This window comes from Pleurodeles waltl, chromosome 2_2 (assembly GCF_031143425.1).
Source record: "Pleurodeles waltl isolate 20211129_DDA chromosome 2_2, aPleWal1.hap1.20221129, whole genome shotgun sequence".
Classification (NCBI taxonomy): Eukaryota; Metazoa; Chordata; class Amphibia; order Caudata; family Salamandridae; genus Pleurodeles; species Pleurodeles waltl.
Window position 1 is genome coordinate 1,188,631,306 of NC_090439.1, and position 16,878 is coordinate 1,188,648,183.

The window sequence follows — 16,878 nt, forward strand, 5'->3', positions numbered from 1 at the left end:
AGTTCTGCGTCCGAGAACCTGGGGTGTCTTTGGGGTGCCATGGGGTGGTGTGGATGAGGTGTGGGGTGGTGTTTGTGGTGATGAGTGTGGTGGTGTGTGGTGTTTTGTGCGTGGATGTAGTGTGGGTGATGATGTTGAGTTCCTCTGTGTGTTGTGGTTTTCGTTCGCTGTGCTCTCTCTCTCTATCTCTCGCCTTCTCTCCGATTTTCTAATAGTGGGGGTTTGTGGGTGATGTGGGTGTGTGTTTTATAGTTGTTTGGATGTGTGGGAGTGGTCCATGTATGTGTATCAGGTGTGTGTATTTCAAATTGTCCAATGTGGCTGTGTTTTGGAGCTGGGTGTGTATTTTGACCGCGGTGGGGTGTACCGCCAATGGAATACCGCGGTTGAAAGACCGCCGCGTGGATTCGTGGGTCGGAATGGCATGGGCGTATTTCTGTTGGCGTGACGGTGCAGGTTTGGTCACCGACAGTTTTTCGCTGCCCGTTGGTGTGGCGGCCTTCTGTGGAGGTCGGGTTTTTGGCGGTTTGGCAGTTGCGGGTCAGAATGTCCGTGGCGGTTTACCGCGACCGCGGCGGTGTTATGGCGGTCTTCTGACCAGCGGTAAGCGCCTTTTACCGCCAGGGTCAGAATGACCCCCATTGTCTCCTCGCTATTTCTTAATGTAATCACATTATCAAGGCTTGTCTTTTTAAAACAATCTAAAAGGTGTCATTAAAGTCTGGTGCTTTTATACAAAAAGAACTCTTGTCAGATATTCTATCTCTCTTTACAGCTGTCCTAACATCTGCTCAACCCCTTGACCATGCCACCTCACAGAATTAAAGAGGTTCGCGAGGCCATCTTTCCATATCAAATAATGCATTGTCCAGATTTATGGGGAGCACTTAAAATCCCCTATTTGGTATTTCGTTGTGGTTTCACAAAATTATTCGCTAGGTGGTGTGGTTTTCATTAATTACTTCAGAGGAAGGTAGGAAGGAGCACAGCTCTTGCATTTTATTTTCAGTGATAAAGTTCCACCATTTTCGTTCCTTTGAAATGCATTGTAGTGAATGCCTGGTTAAGAGTCTCACAAAAAGGAGAAAACATAGAGGTGACACCAGATTTCACCCACAATAGAAATAATTTATTGGTGGTATATTTTAAGTTTAGGAATTGTGATGAGTTCTAAGTAGATTTCACCCTTTGAAAAGTGCTGATCGTCTGCTGGGATTTGATGAACCATGTTTGAGAGAATATCGTTTTCTCTAGTAATTCTGTTATAGAGGTTGTGGAAGGTTCTCCAGAAGCCAAAAAGGGGACACATTTTATGAAGATCTACAAATATGTTCCTCACCCAGGTGAGAAGACAATCTGACTGGCTCAGTAAACATGTACTTCCACGAGCAGCATCAGTCTGTCTGTTGGTTCTCCAGTGTTTTATTGCAGCTTCTCAACAGGTACAACTGCAGCAACTTAAATGTTTCATGACTTAAACGAGCCTCCTTTGAAGACCACGCTGCTGGAACAGGGGCTGCAGAACTTCAGAAATGTACTATGGTGCAGACTGCAGTAAATGAACAAAATTAGGGGTTTCATCTCGTCATTAAAATGATGGTTACAGCTCAAGAATATAAAAGGAGGACACACTTTCTAATACTTCTTGAAAATCTTCCTTCTCCATGTCAGAAAAAGGGGTGGGAATACAAACGATGATGGACGGAACGCTTAAATGAATCTAAGTCACTGGTAATTACTCAGGGCCACATCTCTTCCAATATTGTTTGTTCACCGTGCCACCTCAGATTAAACCGCACCATTTGCAAACCAGATTTGGTCCTACCCCAGTAGCTGCAGCCCGGACCTGAGTGGCAAACAAAGTCCTCCTGAACTTGCAAACAAGTATTCCAAGACCTTCTTAATCCTAATTGGGATTCTTGAGTCAGGGGCACACCTGTCACACTTAAGAATACAAAAAAGTGATGGATGGAAAACTTGAATTAATCTCAGCAGCTGGGAATCAATCGTGGCCACGTGGCAGTGCGTTGAATGTGTGCAGAGACATGGGCCCTGTGCTCACCGTACTACTGGTACATTGGCTACACAAGCTTGGGCAAAGCAAAACTTGAATCCCTCCTCACTCTGTGTACGATTCTACAAATAGCTCTTCCTGTTGTGAATGCATCAACGAGTGTCGCTGACGTGTGTTGCACAGAGTCACTGAGTTCGTGTGTCCCTAAACAGCAGATAAATACGGGCAGTCTCATAGTCCATGTCTCCCCACCAATCTGAAGGCCTGATTTAGATCTTGGTGGAGGGGTTACCCCATCGCAAACCTGTAGATATCCCATATTACAATCTCCATAGGATATTACGGGATCATAAAAGGTGGAGGAGATGTCCGTCACATCTGTGACAGAGTATTCCCCTCCGACAAGCTCTAAATCAGGCCCATAGATAATGTACGGCGTGACTTTGGAGTGGCTGCATCTATTAATGAGTGGCCAACAGTGGACGAGAGTATTTTCAGAGCAGAAAAGTGTCAATTTGTATTGACACTTTTGGTGCCTGTTTGGAATACGTAGGAAAATATAAGAGGTAGGAAATGATAATGTAGAAGTAGGCTAGTATTGTATGTGATTGCATGTGTGTGTGAGTGGGTGTCTATGTGCACATACGTGTACATGTGAACGGCCATCAATGTGAACATGAATGTGTGTGTGGCAATGTGCTGTGATTCATTGCTTGGAAGGGAGCGAGCAGAACTGTGCCATATCTACTAAGTCAGTGGTTCCCAAACTTTTGACTTCTGTGGACCCCCACTTTATCATTACTGGAACCCGGGCCCCCCCCCCTGAATCATTGTTGGAATCCAAGACCCCTCCACTGAGTCATCACTGGAAGCTGGGGACCTAATCTGTTAATATTTATTTTTTTAAGCAGTCTCCGACCCCCTGAGGAGGCTTTGCAGACCCCCAGGGGTCCCGGACCACAGGTTGGGAACCAGTGTACTAAGACATTGTGCACTTTTGCTCTCCACCAGTGGTGGTGCACTGTGTGCTCCGCAGCGCCAATGCAGGGCAAGGGTGCCTGCACTACCTTCAGGATTGTTTGGTGCAGGAAGGGAAATCACCTCCCTGCAGAAAAGCAATCCTTGAGGAATATTCCTCCTTCTGTGTGTGCTGCTGAATGAAGCACCAAGAAAAGTGGAAGTAACAAGGAGACATAAAGTTTGTGTCACATTACCTGGGTGGATGCATGGGACTGCCCGACGCACCACCATGTAATACCTACCCGACGCACAGTAACCAAGGCAGCGCTGTGCAGCGGGTTGCATTACTTGGTACTTACTACACCACACAAAGCCACACAAAGCGGCTTTGAATGGCTTAGCAAATACCAAAAAAAGTTATGTGTCAGGACTGTGCCACTCAAGTGATACAACCACCACGCAAATCTTAGCAAATCTGGGGTCTGATGTTTATGGGAGGGGCGAGGGGTGGTGTTCAGAAAGTAGTGAATTGTACCAGGACTCTTCAGCTCGTACGTCCTTTCTGAATTACCTTTCTTTGTTTCTCTACAGAGACCACAACTGTGAGCAAGAGCTGTGAAGCGCTGTGTAGGTCCGTCTCTGGCACCACCAGAGGGATCTACAGTTCTAGTTACTGCTGCAGTACTGACCTGTGCAACGGAGCAAGCAGTATGTGGCTCAGCAGCACAGCGATGTCGCTAGCAGCAAGTGTTGGCTACCTACTGCTCAGAGTCTGGCTATGAGGTAAGAAGGGGTCGGTACGACATGTCTCCTTCACTTGGGTTTCTGGTTCTTATCAAGTGAGTCCCAGATTTAATAACACTAGTAAACGTCGGGTTGCCTCAAAATGCTACGCATCTCCAGGGGAGGTGTAACAAGGTGAAATATCTTTAATTCTCCTGATTCCTTCCTTTTTTCTATTCAGAAGGTGTCCCTTCCTGCCCAAAAACAATCCTGCCTGTAATACGGGTTTCCTTGCCCCGTGTCGAAGGCACCACGGAGATAGGCTGCATTCAATGCATCAGCACAGAGGGAGAGCAGGAATGTACCATATCAAGATGTCTTGCTGCGTTGTAAGACTTTTTAACAAATCTGGCCCTTAGTGTGTAGTTCTCTTACCTCTGCTCTAACCGGGGCCACTGCCCTCCGCACCACCACACTGGCAGATTCCCATGGCATTAGCCTGACAACGGTTTGAGAATAGAAGAGAACTCTCCACCATGACCCTGCTGGACGCCATCTTGGATGTGGAAAGGAAAGCCAAAGACCCATCCACAGAGGCCACAACCACGGTAGCCCTCACTGTAGTCTACCTGTCTTGTCACACCCCATCGGTATTAGGTACTGAAAATCTCAACCTCATTTCCACAGAGTCCACAAGTCTTAATATTACTCAGTCTAACAACCTGTTAGGTATCGCATCTGGTGTATCACAGACGCCGAAGGCTGTAATCCAGGTGTACAATGATGGACAGGATATCCACCACATGTGAGATGGAGTAATCACTCCACCAAAGTCTAATGAAGCTTTGTAGCTGTGGATTACTGAACATTGTGGTCCAGGTTTATTACACGTTCAGGCAATGTAATACTGCATGAAAGGGAGAGGGCAGGACTGTGCCTTATTTACATTATACGGTCATTCCAGTCCTCTCGTAGCGCTGGCTCGGAAGGTGCTGCCTCGCGCCCATATTGGTGCCCTTGTGCCATCATGCAAGGGTGCCTGTGTTATAGGCAGGAGTGTTTGTGCCCCTCTGAGGTCTGTTCCTCGTTCGATGAGTGTTGCAGAATGCAGCATACCTAGAAAGAGGAGCAAACGAGGAGAGAGAAACATTTTTCTCCTTGTTATGTCTCCCCTGGCAAAGAGTAGCATTTTGACACATTCCCAGGTCTCCCACTCACTGTAAATCTGGGAATGCACAAAATATCATGGATGGATGTGTGGGAACACATGCTCCACCCAGGGAACACCAACTTGGTGGAGAGTAATGCAAGGCTGCCTGGCGTTACTCTAGATTTACCAAGCACCGCAGGGCATAGAAGGTGGCCTGGCGTTACTCTAGATTTACCAAGCACCGCAGGGCATGGAAGGTGGCCTTGGGTTACTCCAGATTTACCAAGCACCACTGGCATGGAAGGTGGCCTTGGGTTACTCTAGATTTACCAAGCACCGCTGGCATGGAAGGCGGCTTGGGTTGCTCTAGATTTACCAAGCACCGCAGGGCATGGAAGGTGGCCTTGGGTTACTCTAGATTTACCAAGCACCGCAGGGCATGGAAGGTGGCCTTGCGTTACTCTAGATTTACAAAGCACCGTGGGGCATGGAAGGTGGCCTTGGGTTGCTCTAGATTTACCAAGCACCGCGGGGCATGGAAGGTGGCCTTGGGTTACTCTAGGTTTAGCAAGCACCGCGGGGCATGGAAGGTGGCCTTTCGTTACTCTAGATTTACCAAGCACCGCGGGGCATGGAAGGTGGCCTTGCGTTGCTCTAGATTTACCAAGCACCGCAGGGAATGGAAGGTGGCCTGGCGTTACTCTAGATTTACCAAGCACCGCAGGGCATGGAAGGTGGCCTTGGGTTACTCTAGATTTACCAAGCACCGCAGGGCATGGAAGGTGGCCTTGAGTCACTCTAGATTTAGCAAGCACCGCAGGGCATGGAAGGTGGCCTTGCGTCACTCTAGATTTACCAAGCACCGCAGGGCATGGAAGGTGGCCTTGGGTTACTGTAGATTTACCAAGCACCGCAGGGCATGGAAGGTGGCCTTGCGTTGCTCTACATTTACCAAGCACCGCGGGGCATGGAAGGTGGCCTTGCGTCACTCTAGATTTACCAAGCACCGCAGGGCATGGAAGGTGGCCTGGCGTTACTCTAGATTTACCAAGCACCGCAGGCATGGAAGGTGGCCTGGCATTACTCTAGATTTACCAAGCACCGCAGGGCATGGAAGGTGGCCTTGCGTCACTCTAGATTTACCAAGCACCGCAGGGCATGGAAGGTGGCCTGACGTTACTCTAGATTTACCAAGCACCGCAGGGCATGGAAGGTGGCCTTGCGTTACTCTAGATTTACCAAGCACCGCAGGGCATGGAAGGTGGCCTTGCGTCACTCTAGATTTACCAAGCACCGCAGGGCATGGAAGGTGGCCTTGAGTCACTCTAGATTTACCAAGCACCGCAGGGCATGGAAGGTGGCCTTGCGTCACTCTAGATTTACCAAGCACCGCAGAGCATGGAAGGTGGCCTGACGTTACTCTAGATTTAGCAAGCACCGCAGGGCATGGAAGGTGGCCTGACGTTACTCTAGATTTACCAAGCACCGCAGGGCATGGAAGGTGGCCTGGCGTTACTCTAGATTTACCAAGCACCGCAGGGCATGGAAGGTGGCCTTGCGTTACTCTAGATTTACCAAGCACCGCAGGGCATGGAAGGTGGCCTTGCGTTACTCTAGATTTACCAAGCACCGCAGGGCATGGAAGGTGGCCTGACGTTACTCTAGATTTACCAAGCACCGCGGGGCATGGAAGGTGGCCTGACGTTACTCTACATTTACCAAGCACCACGGGGCATGGAAGGTGGCCTTGCGTTACTCTAGATTTCCCATGCACTGCGGGGCATGGAAGGTGGCCTTGCGTTACTCTAGATTTACCAAGCACCGCAGGGCATGGAAGGTGGCCTTACATCACTCTAGATTTACCAAGCACCGCAGGGCATGGAAGGTGGCCTTGCGTTACTCTAGATTTACCAAGCACCGCAGGGCATGGAAGGTGGCCTTGGGTTACTCTAGATTTACCAAGCACCGCAGGGCATGGAAGGTGGCCTTGCGTTGCTCTACATTTACCAAGCACCGCGGGGCATGGAAGGTGGCCTTGCGTCACTCTAGATTTACCAAGCACCGCAGGGCATGGAAGGTGGCCTGGCGTTACTCTAGATTTACCAAGCACCGCAGGCATGGAAGGTGGCCTGGCATTACTCTAGATTTACCAAGCACCGCAGGGCATGGAAGGTGGCCTTGCGTCACTCTAGATTTACCAAGCACCGCAGGGCATGGAAGGTGGCCTGACGTTACTCTAGATTTACCAAGCACCGCAGGGCATGGAAGGTGGCCTTGCGTTACTCTAGATTTACCAAGCACCGCAGGGCATGGAAGGTGGCCTTGCATCACTCTAGATTTACCAAGCACCGCAGGGCATGGAAGGTGGCCTTGAGTCACTCTAGATTTACCAAGCACCGCAGGGCATGGAAGGTGGCCTTGCGTCACTCTAGATTTACCAAGCACCGCAGGGCATGGAAGGTGGCCTGACGTTACTCTAGATTTAGCAAGCACCGCAGGGCATGGAAGGTGGCCTGACGTTACTCTAGATTTACCAAGCACCGCAGGGCATGGAAGGTGGCCTGGCGTTACTCTAGATTTACCAAGCACCGCAGGGCATGGAAGGTGGCCTTGCGTTACTCTAGATTTACCAAGCACCGCAGGGCATGGAAGGTGGCCTTGCGTTACTCTAGATTTACCAAGCACAGCAGGGCATGGAAGGTGGCCTGACGTTACTCTAGATTTACCAAGCACCGCGGGGCATGGAAGGTGGCCTGACGTTACTCTACATTTACCAAGCACCGCGGGGCATGGAAGGTGGCCTTGCGTTACTCTAGATTTCCCATGCACTGCGGGGCATGGAAGGTGGCCTTGCGTTACTCTAGATTTACCAAGCACCGCAGGGCATGGAAGGTGGCCTTACATCACTCTAGATTTACCAAGCACCGCAGGGCATGGAAGGTGGCCTTGCGTTACTCTAGATTTACCAAGCACCGCAGGGCATGGAAGGTGGCCTTGGGTTACTCTAGATTTACCAAGCACCGCAGGGCATGGAAGGTGGCCTGGCGTTACTCTAGATTTACCAAGCACCGCAGGGCATGGAAGGTGGCCTTGCGTTACTCTAGATTTACCAAGCACCGCAGGGCATGGAAGGTGGCCTTACATCACTCTAGATTTACCAAGCACCGCAGGGCATGGAAGGTGGCCTTGCGTTTCTCTAGATTTACCAAGCACCGCAGGGCATGGAAGGTGGCCTTGAGTCACTCTAGATTTACCAAGCACCGCAGGGCATGGAAGGTGGCCTTGCGTTACTCTACATTTACCAAGCACCGCAGGGCATGGAAGGTGGCCTTGCATCACTCTAGATTTACCAAGCACCGCAGGGCATGGAAGGTGGCCTTGCGTTACTCTAGATTTCCCATGCACTGCGGGGCATGGAAGGTGGACTTGCGTTACTCTAGATTTACCAAGCACCGCAGGGCATGGAAGGTGGCCTTGCGTTACTCTAGATTTACCAAGCACCGCAGGGCATGGAAGGTGGCCTTGCGTTACTCTAGATTTACCAAGCACCGCAGGGCATGGAAGGTGGCCATGAGTCACTCTAGATTTACCAAGCACCGCAGGGCATGGAAGGTGGCCTTGCGTCACTCTAGATTTACCAAGCACCGCAGGGCATGGAAGGTGGCCTTGCGTTACTCTAGATTTACCAAGCACCGCAGGGCATGGAAGGTGGCCTGACGTTACTCTAGATTTACCAAGCACCGCGGGGCATGGAAGGTGGCCTGACGTTACTCTACATTTACCAAGCACCGCGGGGCATGGAAGGTGGCCTTGCGTTACTCTAGATTTACCAAGCACCGCAGGGCATGGAAGGTGGCCTGACGTTACTCTAGATTTAGCAAGCACCGCAGGGCATGGAAGGTGGCCTTGCGTTACTCTAGATTTACCAAGCACCGCAGGGCATGGAAGGTGGCCTTGCGTTACTCTAAATTTCCCATGCACTGCGGGGCATGGAAGGTGGCCTTGAGTCACTCTAGATTTACCAAGCACCGCAGGGCATGGAAGGTGGCCTTGCGTCGCTCTAGATTTACCAAGCACCGCAGGGCATGGAAGGTGGCCTTGCGTTACTCTAGATTTACCAAGCACCGCGGGGCATGGAAGGTGGCCTGACGTTACTCTACATTTACCAAGCACCGCGGGGCATGGAAGGTGGCCTTGCGTTACTCTAGATTTACCAAGCACCGCAGGGCATGGAAGGTGGCCTGACGTTACTCTAGATTTACCAAGCACCGCAGGGCATGGAAGGTGGCCTGACGTTACTCTAGATTTACCAAGCACTGCAGGGCATGGAAGGTGGCCTGGCGTTACTCTAGATTTACCAAGCACCGCAGGGCATGGAAGGTGGCCTTGCGTCACTCTAGATTTACCAAGCATCGCAGGGCATGGAAGGTGGCCTTGCATCACTCTAGATTTACCAAGCATCGCAGGGCATGGAAGGTGGCCTGACGTTACTCTAGATTTAGCAAGCACCGCAAGGCATGGAAGGTGGCCTGACGTTACTCTAGATTTACCAAGCACCGCAGGGCATGGAAGGTGGCCTTGCGTTACTCTAGATTTACCTAGCACCGCAGGGCATGGAAGGTGGCCTGGCGTTACTCTAGATTTACCAAGCACCGCAGGGCATGGAAGGTGGCCTTGAGTCACTCTAGATTTACCAAGCACCGCAGGGCATGGAACGTGGCCTTGCGTTACTCTACATTTACCAAGCACCGCAGGCATGGAAGGTGGCCTGGCGTTACTCTAGATTTACCAAGCACTGCAGGGCATGGAAGGTGGCCTTGCGTTACTCTAGATTTACCAAGCACCGCAGGGCATGGAAGGTGGCCTTGAGTCACTCTAGATTTACCAAGCACCGCAGGGCATGGAAGGTGGCCTTGCGTTACTCTAGATTTACCAAGCACCGCAGGGCATGGAAGGTGGCCTTGCGTTACTCTAGATTTACCAAGCACCGCAGGGCATGGAAGATGGCCTTGCATCCCTCTAGATTTACCAAGCACCGCAGGGCATGGAAGGTGGCCTTACATCACTCTAGATTTACCAAGCACCGCGGGGCATGGAAGGTGGCCTGGCGTTACTCTAGATTTACCAAGCACCGCGGGCATGGAAGGTGGCTTGCGTCACTCTAGATTTACCAAGCACCGCAGGGCATGGAAGGTGGCCTGACGTTACTCTAGATTTCCCATGCACCGCGGGGCATGGAAGGTGGCCTGACGTTACTCTAGATTTACCAAGCACCGCAGGGCATGGACGGTGGCCTTGCGTTACTCTAGATTTACCAAGCACCGCAGGGCATGGAAGGTGGCCTTACATCACTCTAGATTTACCAAGCACCGCAGGGCATGGAAGGTGGCCTTGCGTTACTCTAGATTTACCAAGCACCGCAGGGCATGGAAGGTGGCCTTGCGTTACTCTAGCTTTACCAAGCACCGCAGGGCATGGAGGGTGGCCTTGCATTACTCTAGATTTACCAAGCACCGCAGGGCATGGAAGGTGGCCTGACGTTACTCTAGATTTACCAAGCACCGCAGGGCATGGAAGGTGGCCTTGCGTTACTCTAGATTTCCCATGCACTGCGGGGCATGGAAGGTGGCCTTGCGTTACTCTAGATTTACCAAGCACCGCAGGGCATGGAAGGTGGCCTTGCGTCACTCTAGATTTACCAAGCACCGCAGGGCATGGAAGGTGGCCTTGCGTTACTCTAGATTTACCAAGCACTGCGGGGCATGGAATGTGGCCTTGCATTACTCTACATTTACCAAGCACTGCGGGGCATGGAAGGTGGCCTTGCGTTACTCTAGATTTACCAAGCACCGCAGGGCATGGAATGTGGCCTTGCGTTACTCTACATTTACCAAGCACCGCAGGGCATGGAAGGTGGCCTTGCATCACTCTAGATTTACCAAGCACCGCAGGGCATGGAAGGTGGCCTTGCGTTACTCTAGATTTACCAAGCACCGCAGGGCATGGAAGGTGGCCTGGCGTTTCTCTAGATTTACCAAACACCGCAGGGCATGGAAGGTGGCCTTGAGTCACTCTAGATTTACCAAGCACCGCAGGGCATGGAAGGTGGCCTTGCATTACTCTACATTTACCAAGCACCGCAGGGCATGGAAGGTGGCCTTGCATCACTCTAGATTTACCAAGCACCGCAGGATATGGAAGGTGGCCTTGCGTTACTCTACATTTACCAAGCACTGCGGGGCATGGAATGTGGCCTTGCGTTACTCTACATTTACCAAGCACTGCGGGGCATGGAATGTGGCCTTGCGTTACTCTACATTTACCAAGCACTGCGGGGCATGGAAGGCGGCCTTGCGTTACTCTAGATTTACCAAGCACCGCAGGCATGGAAGGTGGCCTGGCATTACTCTAGATTTACCAAGCACCGCAGGGCATGGAAGGTGGCCTGGCGTTACTCTAGATATACCAAGCACCGCAGGGCATGGAAGGTGGCCTTGAGTCACTCTAGATTTACCAAGCACCGCGGGGCATGGAAGGTGGCCTTGCGTCGCTCTAGATTTACCAAGCACCGCAGGGCATGGAAGGTGGCCTTGCGTTACTCTAGATTTACCAAGCACCGCTGGCATGGAAGGTGGCCTTGCGTTACTCTAGATTTACCAAGCATCGCAGGGCATGGAAGGTGGCCTGGCATTACTCTAGATTTACCGAGCACCGCAGGGCATGGAAGGTGGCCTGGCGTTACTCTAGATATACCAAGCACCGCAGGGCATGGAAGGTGGCCTTGCGTTACTCTAGATTTACCAAGCACCGCAGGGCATGGAAGGTGGCCTTGGGTTGCTCTAGATTTACCAAGCACCGCAGGGCATGGAAGGTGGCCTGACGTTACTCTAGATTTACCAAGCACCGCAGGGCATGGAAGGTGGCCTTGCATCACTCTAGATTTACCAAGCACCACTGGGCATGGAAGGTGGCCTGGCGTTACTCTAGATTTACCAAGCACCGCAGGGCATGGAATGTGGCCTTGCGTTACTCTACATTTACCAAGCACCGCATGGCATGGAAGGTGGCCTTGGGTTACTCTAGATTTACCAAGCACCGCGGGGCATGGAAGGTGGCCTGACGTTACTCTAGATTTACCAAGCACCGCGGGGCATGGAAGGTGGCCTGGCGTTACTCTAGATTTACCAAGCACCGCAGGGCATGGAAGGTGGCCTTGCATTACTCTAGATTTACCAAGCACCGCAGGGCATGGAAGGTGGCCTTGCGTTACTCTAGATTTACCAAGCACTGCAGGTCATGGAAGGTGGCCTGACGTTACTCTAGATTTACCAAGCACCGCAGGGCATGGAAGGTGGCCTTGCGTTACTCTAGATTTACCAAGCACCGCAGGGCATGGAAGGTGGCCTGGCATTACTCTAGATTTACCAAGCACCGCAGGGCATGGAAGGTGGCCTGACGTTACTCTAGATTTAGCAAGCACCGCAGGGCATGGAAGGTGGCCTTGCGTTACTCTAGATTTCCCATGCACTGCGGGGCATGGAAGGTGGCCTTGCGTTACTCTAGATTTCCCATGCACTGCGGGGCATGGAAGGTGGCCTTGCGTTACTCTAGATTTACCAAGCACCGCAGGGCATGGAAGGTGGCCTTGCGTTACTCTAGATTTAGCAAGCACCGCAGGGCATGGAAGGTGGCCTTGCGTTACTCTAGATTTACCAAGCACCGCAGGGCATGGAAGGTGGCCTTGCATCACTCTAGATTTACCAAGCACCGCAGGGCATGGAAGGTGGCTTTGCATCACTCTAGATTTACCAAGCACCGCAGGGCATGGAAGGTGGCCTTGGGTTACTCTAGATTTACCAAGCACCGCAGGGCATGGAAGGTGGCCTTGAGTCACTCTAGATTTAGCAAGCACCGCAGGGCATGGAAGGTGGCCTTGCGTCACTCTAGATTTACCAAGCACCGCAGGGCATGGAAGGTGGCCTTGGGTTACTGTAGATTTACCAAGCACCGCAGGGCATGGAAGGTGGCCTTGCGTTGCTCTACATTTACCAAGCACCGCGGGGCATGGAAGGTGGCCTTGCGTCACTCTAGATTTACCAAGCACCGCAGGGCATGGAAGGTGGCCTGGCGTTACTCTAGATTTACCAAGCACCGCAGGCATGGAAGGTGGCCTTGCGTTACTCTAGATTTACCAAGCACCGCAGGGCATGGAAGGTGGCCTTCCGTTACTCTAGATTTCCCATGCACCGCAGGGCATGGAAGGTGGCCTGGCGTTACTCTAGATTTACCAAGCACCGCAGGGCATGGAAGGTGGCCTGGCGTTACTCTAGATTTACCAAGCACCGCAGGGCATGGAAGGTGGCCTTGCGTCACTCTAGATTTACCAAGCACCGCAGGGCATGGAAGGTGGCCTGACGTTACTCTAGATTTACCAAGCACTGCAGGGCATGGAAGGTGGCCTGGCGTTACTCTAGATTTACCAAGCACCGCAGGGCATGGAAGGTGGCCTTGAGTCACTCTAGATTTACCAAGCACCGCAGGGCATGGAAGGTGGCCTTGCGTTACTCTAGATTTACCAAGCACCGCGGGGCATGGAAGGTGGCCTTGCGTCACTCTAGATTTACCAAGCACCGCAGGGCATGGAAGGTGGCCTTGGGTTACTGTAGATTTACCAAGCACCGCAGGGCATGGAAGGTGGCCTGACGTTACTCTAGATTTACCAAGCACCGCAGGGCATGGAAGGTGGCCTTGCGTTACTCTAGATTTACCAAGCACCGCAGGGCATGGAATGTGGCCTTGCGTTACTCTACATTTACCAAGCACCGCGGGGCATGGAAGGTGGCCTGACGTTACTCTAGATTTACCAAGCACCGCAGGGCATGGAAGGTGGCCTGACGTTACTCTAGATTTACCAAGCACCGCAGGGCATGGAAGGTGGCCTTGAGTCACTCTACATTTACCAAGCACCGCGGGGCATGCAAGGTGGCCTTGGATTGCTTGGTAAATCTGACTTTAGTGTTGCGTTGCACTTGCATTACCTTGAGTGATTTAAGGGCAACACAACCCTGTGATAAGTGTGTCCGTGGCATTGAAGAAGTAGAAACACACACACTCATACACTAAAGAGTATCTCCTACATAATATCATCATTTGGCAGGTTACAAATGAGCATTCACTAGAAGAAAGTCCCTGCGACCTTCCTTCCAGTCTGATGGTGCAAATCCACAATTTCCTCCAGTTTGCTTGAAATTGTTCTGCTGCAGATGATGGGCCTGATTTAGAGGCTGGCGGGTGGGATATTCCATTATAAGGGTGGTGTATGTGACGTCTGCCAGATTGCTGGCACCGAGGGTATAATGCACCTGTAATATGGCGGACGGGACACCCACGCGTGTGACAGAATGTTATAAATGAGGCCCCCTGTCTCTGCTTCACCTGGAGGATGCCCTCCCGGTCTCTCCATCACACCCACCAATACCAAGTGAATGCATCTGTAGTGCACCAGGGACAGCCACGGGTGGTGCATTGTCGTGTCACCGGCCTGCAGCAGGTCTGCTGCACTGTGAGGGGGTGTGGACACCAGACTGTGCTGTTCCTGACATCTGATGGCCCCTGAAGGGTCTGCTTGTCTGCTGCACTGTGAGGGGGGTGTGGACACCAGACTGTGCTGTTCCTGACATCTGATGGCCCCTGAAGGGTCTGCTTGTCTGCTGCACTGTGAGGGGGGTGTGGACACCAGACTGTGCTGTTCCTGACATCTGATGGCCCCTGAAGGGTCTGCTTGTCTGCCTCACTGTGAGGGGGGGTGGACACCAGACTGTGCTGCTCCTGACATCTGATGCCCCTGAAGGGTCTGCTTGTCTGCTGCACTGTGAGGGTGGTGTGGACACCAAGCTGTGCCGCTCCTGACATCTGATGCCCCCCTGAAGGGTCTGCTTGTCTGCTGCACTGTGAGGGGGGTGTGGACACCAGACTGTGCTGTTCCTGACATCTGATGGCCCCCTGTGGACACCAAACTGTGCTGTTCCTGACATCTGATGGCCCCCTGTGGACATCAAACTGTGCTGTTCCTGACATCTGATGGCCCCTGAAGGGTCTGCTTGTCTGCTGCACTGTGAGGGGGGTGTGGACACCAAACTGTGCTGTTCCTGACATCTGATGGCCCCTGAAGGGTCTGCTTGTCTGCTGCACTGTGAGGGTGGTGTGGACACCAGACTGTGCTGTTCCTGACATCTGATGGCCCCTGAAGGGTCTGCTTGTCTGCTGCACTGTGAGGGGGGTGTTGGCACCAGACTGTGCTGTTCCTGACATCTGATGGCCCCTGAAGGGTCTGCTTGTCTGCCTCACTGTGAGGGGGTGTGGACACCAGACTGTGCTGTTCCTGACATCTGATGGCCCCTGAAGGGTCTGCTTGTCTGCTGCACTGTGAGGGTGGTGTGGACACCAGACTGTGCTGTTCCTGACATCTGATGGCCCCTGAAGGGTTTGCTTGTCTGCTGCACTGTGAGGGGGGTGTGGACACCAGACTGTGCTGTTCCTGACATCTGATGGCCCCTGAAGGGTCTGCTTGTCTGCTGCACTGTGAGGGGGGGGGGGGTGGACACCAGACTGTGCTGTTCCTGACATCTGATGGCCCCTGAAGGGTCTGCTTGTCTGCTGCACTGTGAGGGGGGTGTGGACACCAGACTGTGCTGTTCCTGACATCTGATGGCCCCTGAAGGGTCTGCTTGTCTGCTGCACTGTGAGGGGGGTGTGGACACCAGACTGTGCTGTTCCTGACATCTGATGGCCCCTGAAGGGTTTGCTTGTCTGCCTCACTGTGAGGGGGGTGTGGACACCAGACTGTGCTGTTCCTGACATCTGATGGCCCCTGAAGGGTTTGCTTGTCTGCTGCACTGTGAGGGTGGTGTGGACACCAGACTGTGCTGTTTCTTACCTCTGGTGGCCCCTGAAGGGTCTGCTTGTCTATTCCCGGTCACTGACTCTCAGCAGGTTCCAGCTGCTGGGGTCACCTAAAGCCCTGAGGACGCCTCCCTGGGAAGGAGATGTTAGCGCTTGGTCCTGGCATCAGTGAGGCACTGAGTGTGGTCACCTGCCACACGCCTCCTGCAAATAATGTCTTTATTCAAGTGGCTGAAGTGTGAGAGAATGGAAGGCCTGGACAACAGAAAACATCTTCCCTGACAGCGAACTCCAGCAGCCGGGGAGGGACAGGCTCTTCCTTGTGTGTGAGTGTGTGTGGTAAAGCACATCCCTGCCAAGGGTGCAGGGGCGCGGGGCAGTGAGAGAGAGGAGATCACCCCAGAAGCCTACAGCAGTGTCCCTGGTGCACTTCAGGGAGCACAGGGCAGACCCACAGACTTTGTCAGCAGTGCCCTGCATCCAGGGGTGTTCTGCTGAACTGTGGTGACAACATGACCAGGAAAACAGTGACAAAGCCGAGCAGCCTCCCTTCCCCTTTCCAAAGAGCTTGTGTTTAGGGTTTCAGTGTTTCCTTTGCCTGTTGTACCGCCGCGTGGCTGCTGCGCACCATGGTTGAGGCTGCAAACAAAAAGCGCATCGAAGCGGCCAGCATGACCATGTCATAGCACTTTCTTGGTACTTCACTGCTAAAAGTACCAAACATGTGAAATGGCGCAGTCATGCTGGCCGCTTTTTGTTTTTATTTTAAACCATGCTGCGCACCATGGCTAAAAAAACAGTGACAAAGTCAATAGATCTCACGTAGGCGAGATCTATTGGCTCTGCCAGTGTCGTTTTTTTTTTTTTAATACAACAGGTCGCCAAGCGACAGCGCATGCGTGCTCCTTGCAGGCTTGATCTAAAATTGAGAAGAACTCCGAGTATTACCGATGTTAAATTCCCAAAACTCCCAATGCGAGGAACTCCATGAGTCCTTTCATACAGTAATTAAAATAACGAGAGACGTCATCTGCAGAACAATCGTACTGGTGGGTAGGAGAGTGGCCTCTCATCTCCACCACCTGTTTCAACTCCGTTGAGCTGGTGCTGCGGGTACCTTTGGTACTCT

The 16,878-nt window shown here is 52.3% G+C and overlaps 2 protein-coding genes across 3 annotated transcripts in view; one reads left to right on the plus strand and one right to left on the minus strand.

Moving 5' to 3' along the window:
* Window positions 1–16,878, minus strand: part of LOC138283065 (lymphocyte antigen 6E-like) — a 297,207-nt gene that overhangs the window by 136,918 nt on the left and 143,411 nt on the right. The window lies entirely within an intron of this gene.
* Window positions 1–16,878, plus strand: part of LOC138283066 (lymphocyte antigen 6E-like) — a 120,755-nt gene that overhangs the window by 71,214 nt on the left and 32,663 nt on the right. For both annotated transcript variants that reach the window (XR_011201052.1, XM_069221213.1), the window contains exon 3: window positions 3,566–3,757. Coding sequence is in view for 1 of the 2 variants with exons in the window: in XM_069221213.1 (XP_069077314.1) it covers window positions 3,566–3,756 (191 nt within the window). In the remaining variant the exon portion in view is untranslated. The remainder of the gene's footprint in view (window positions 1–3,565; window positions 3,758–16,878) is intronic.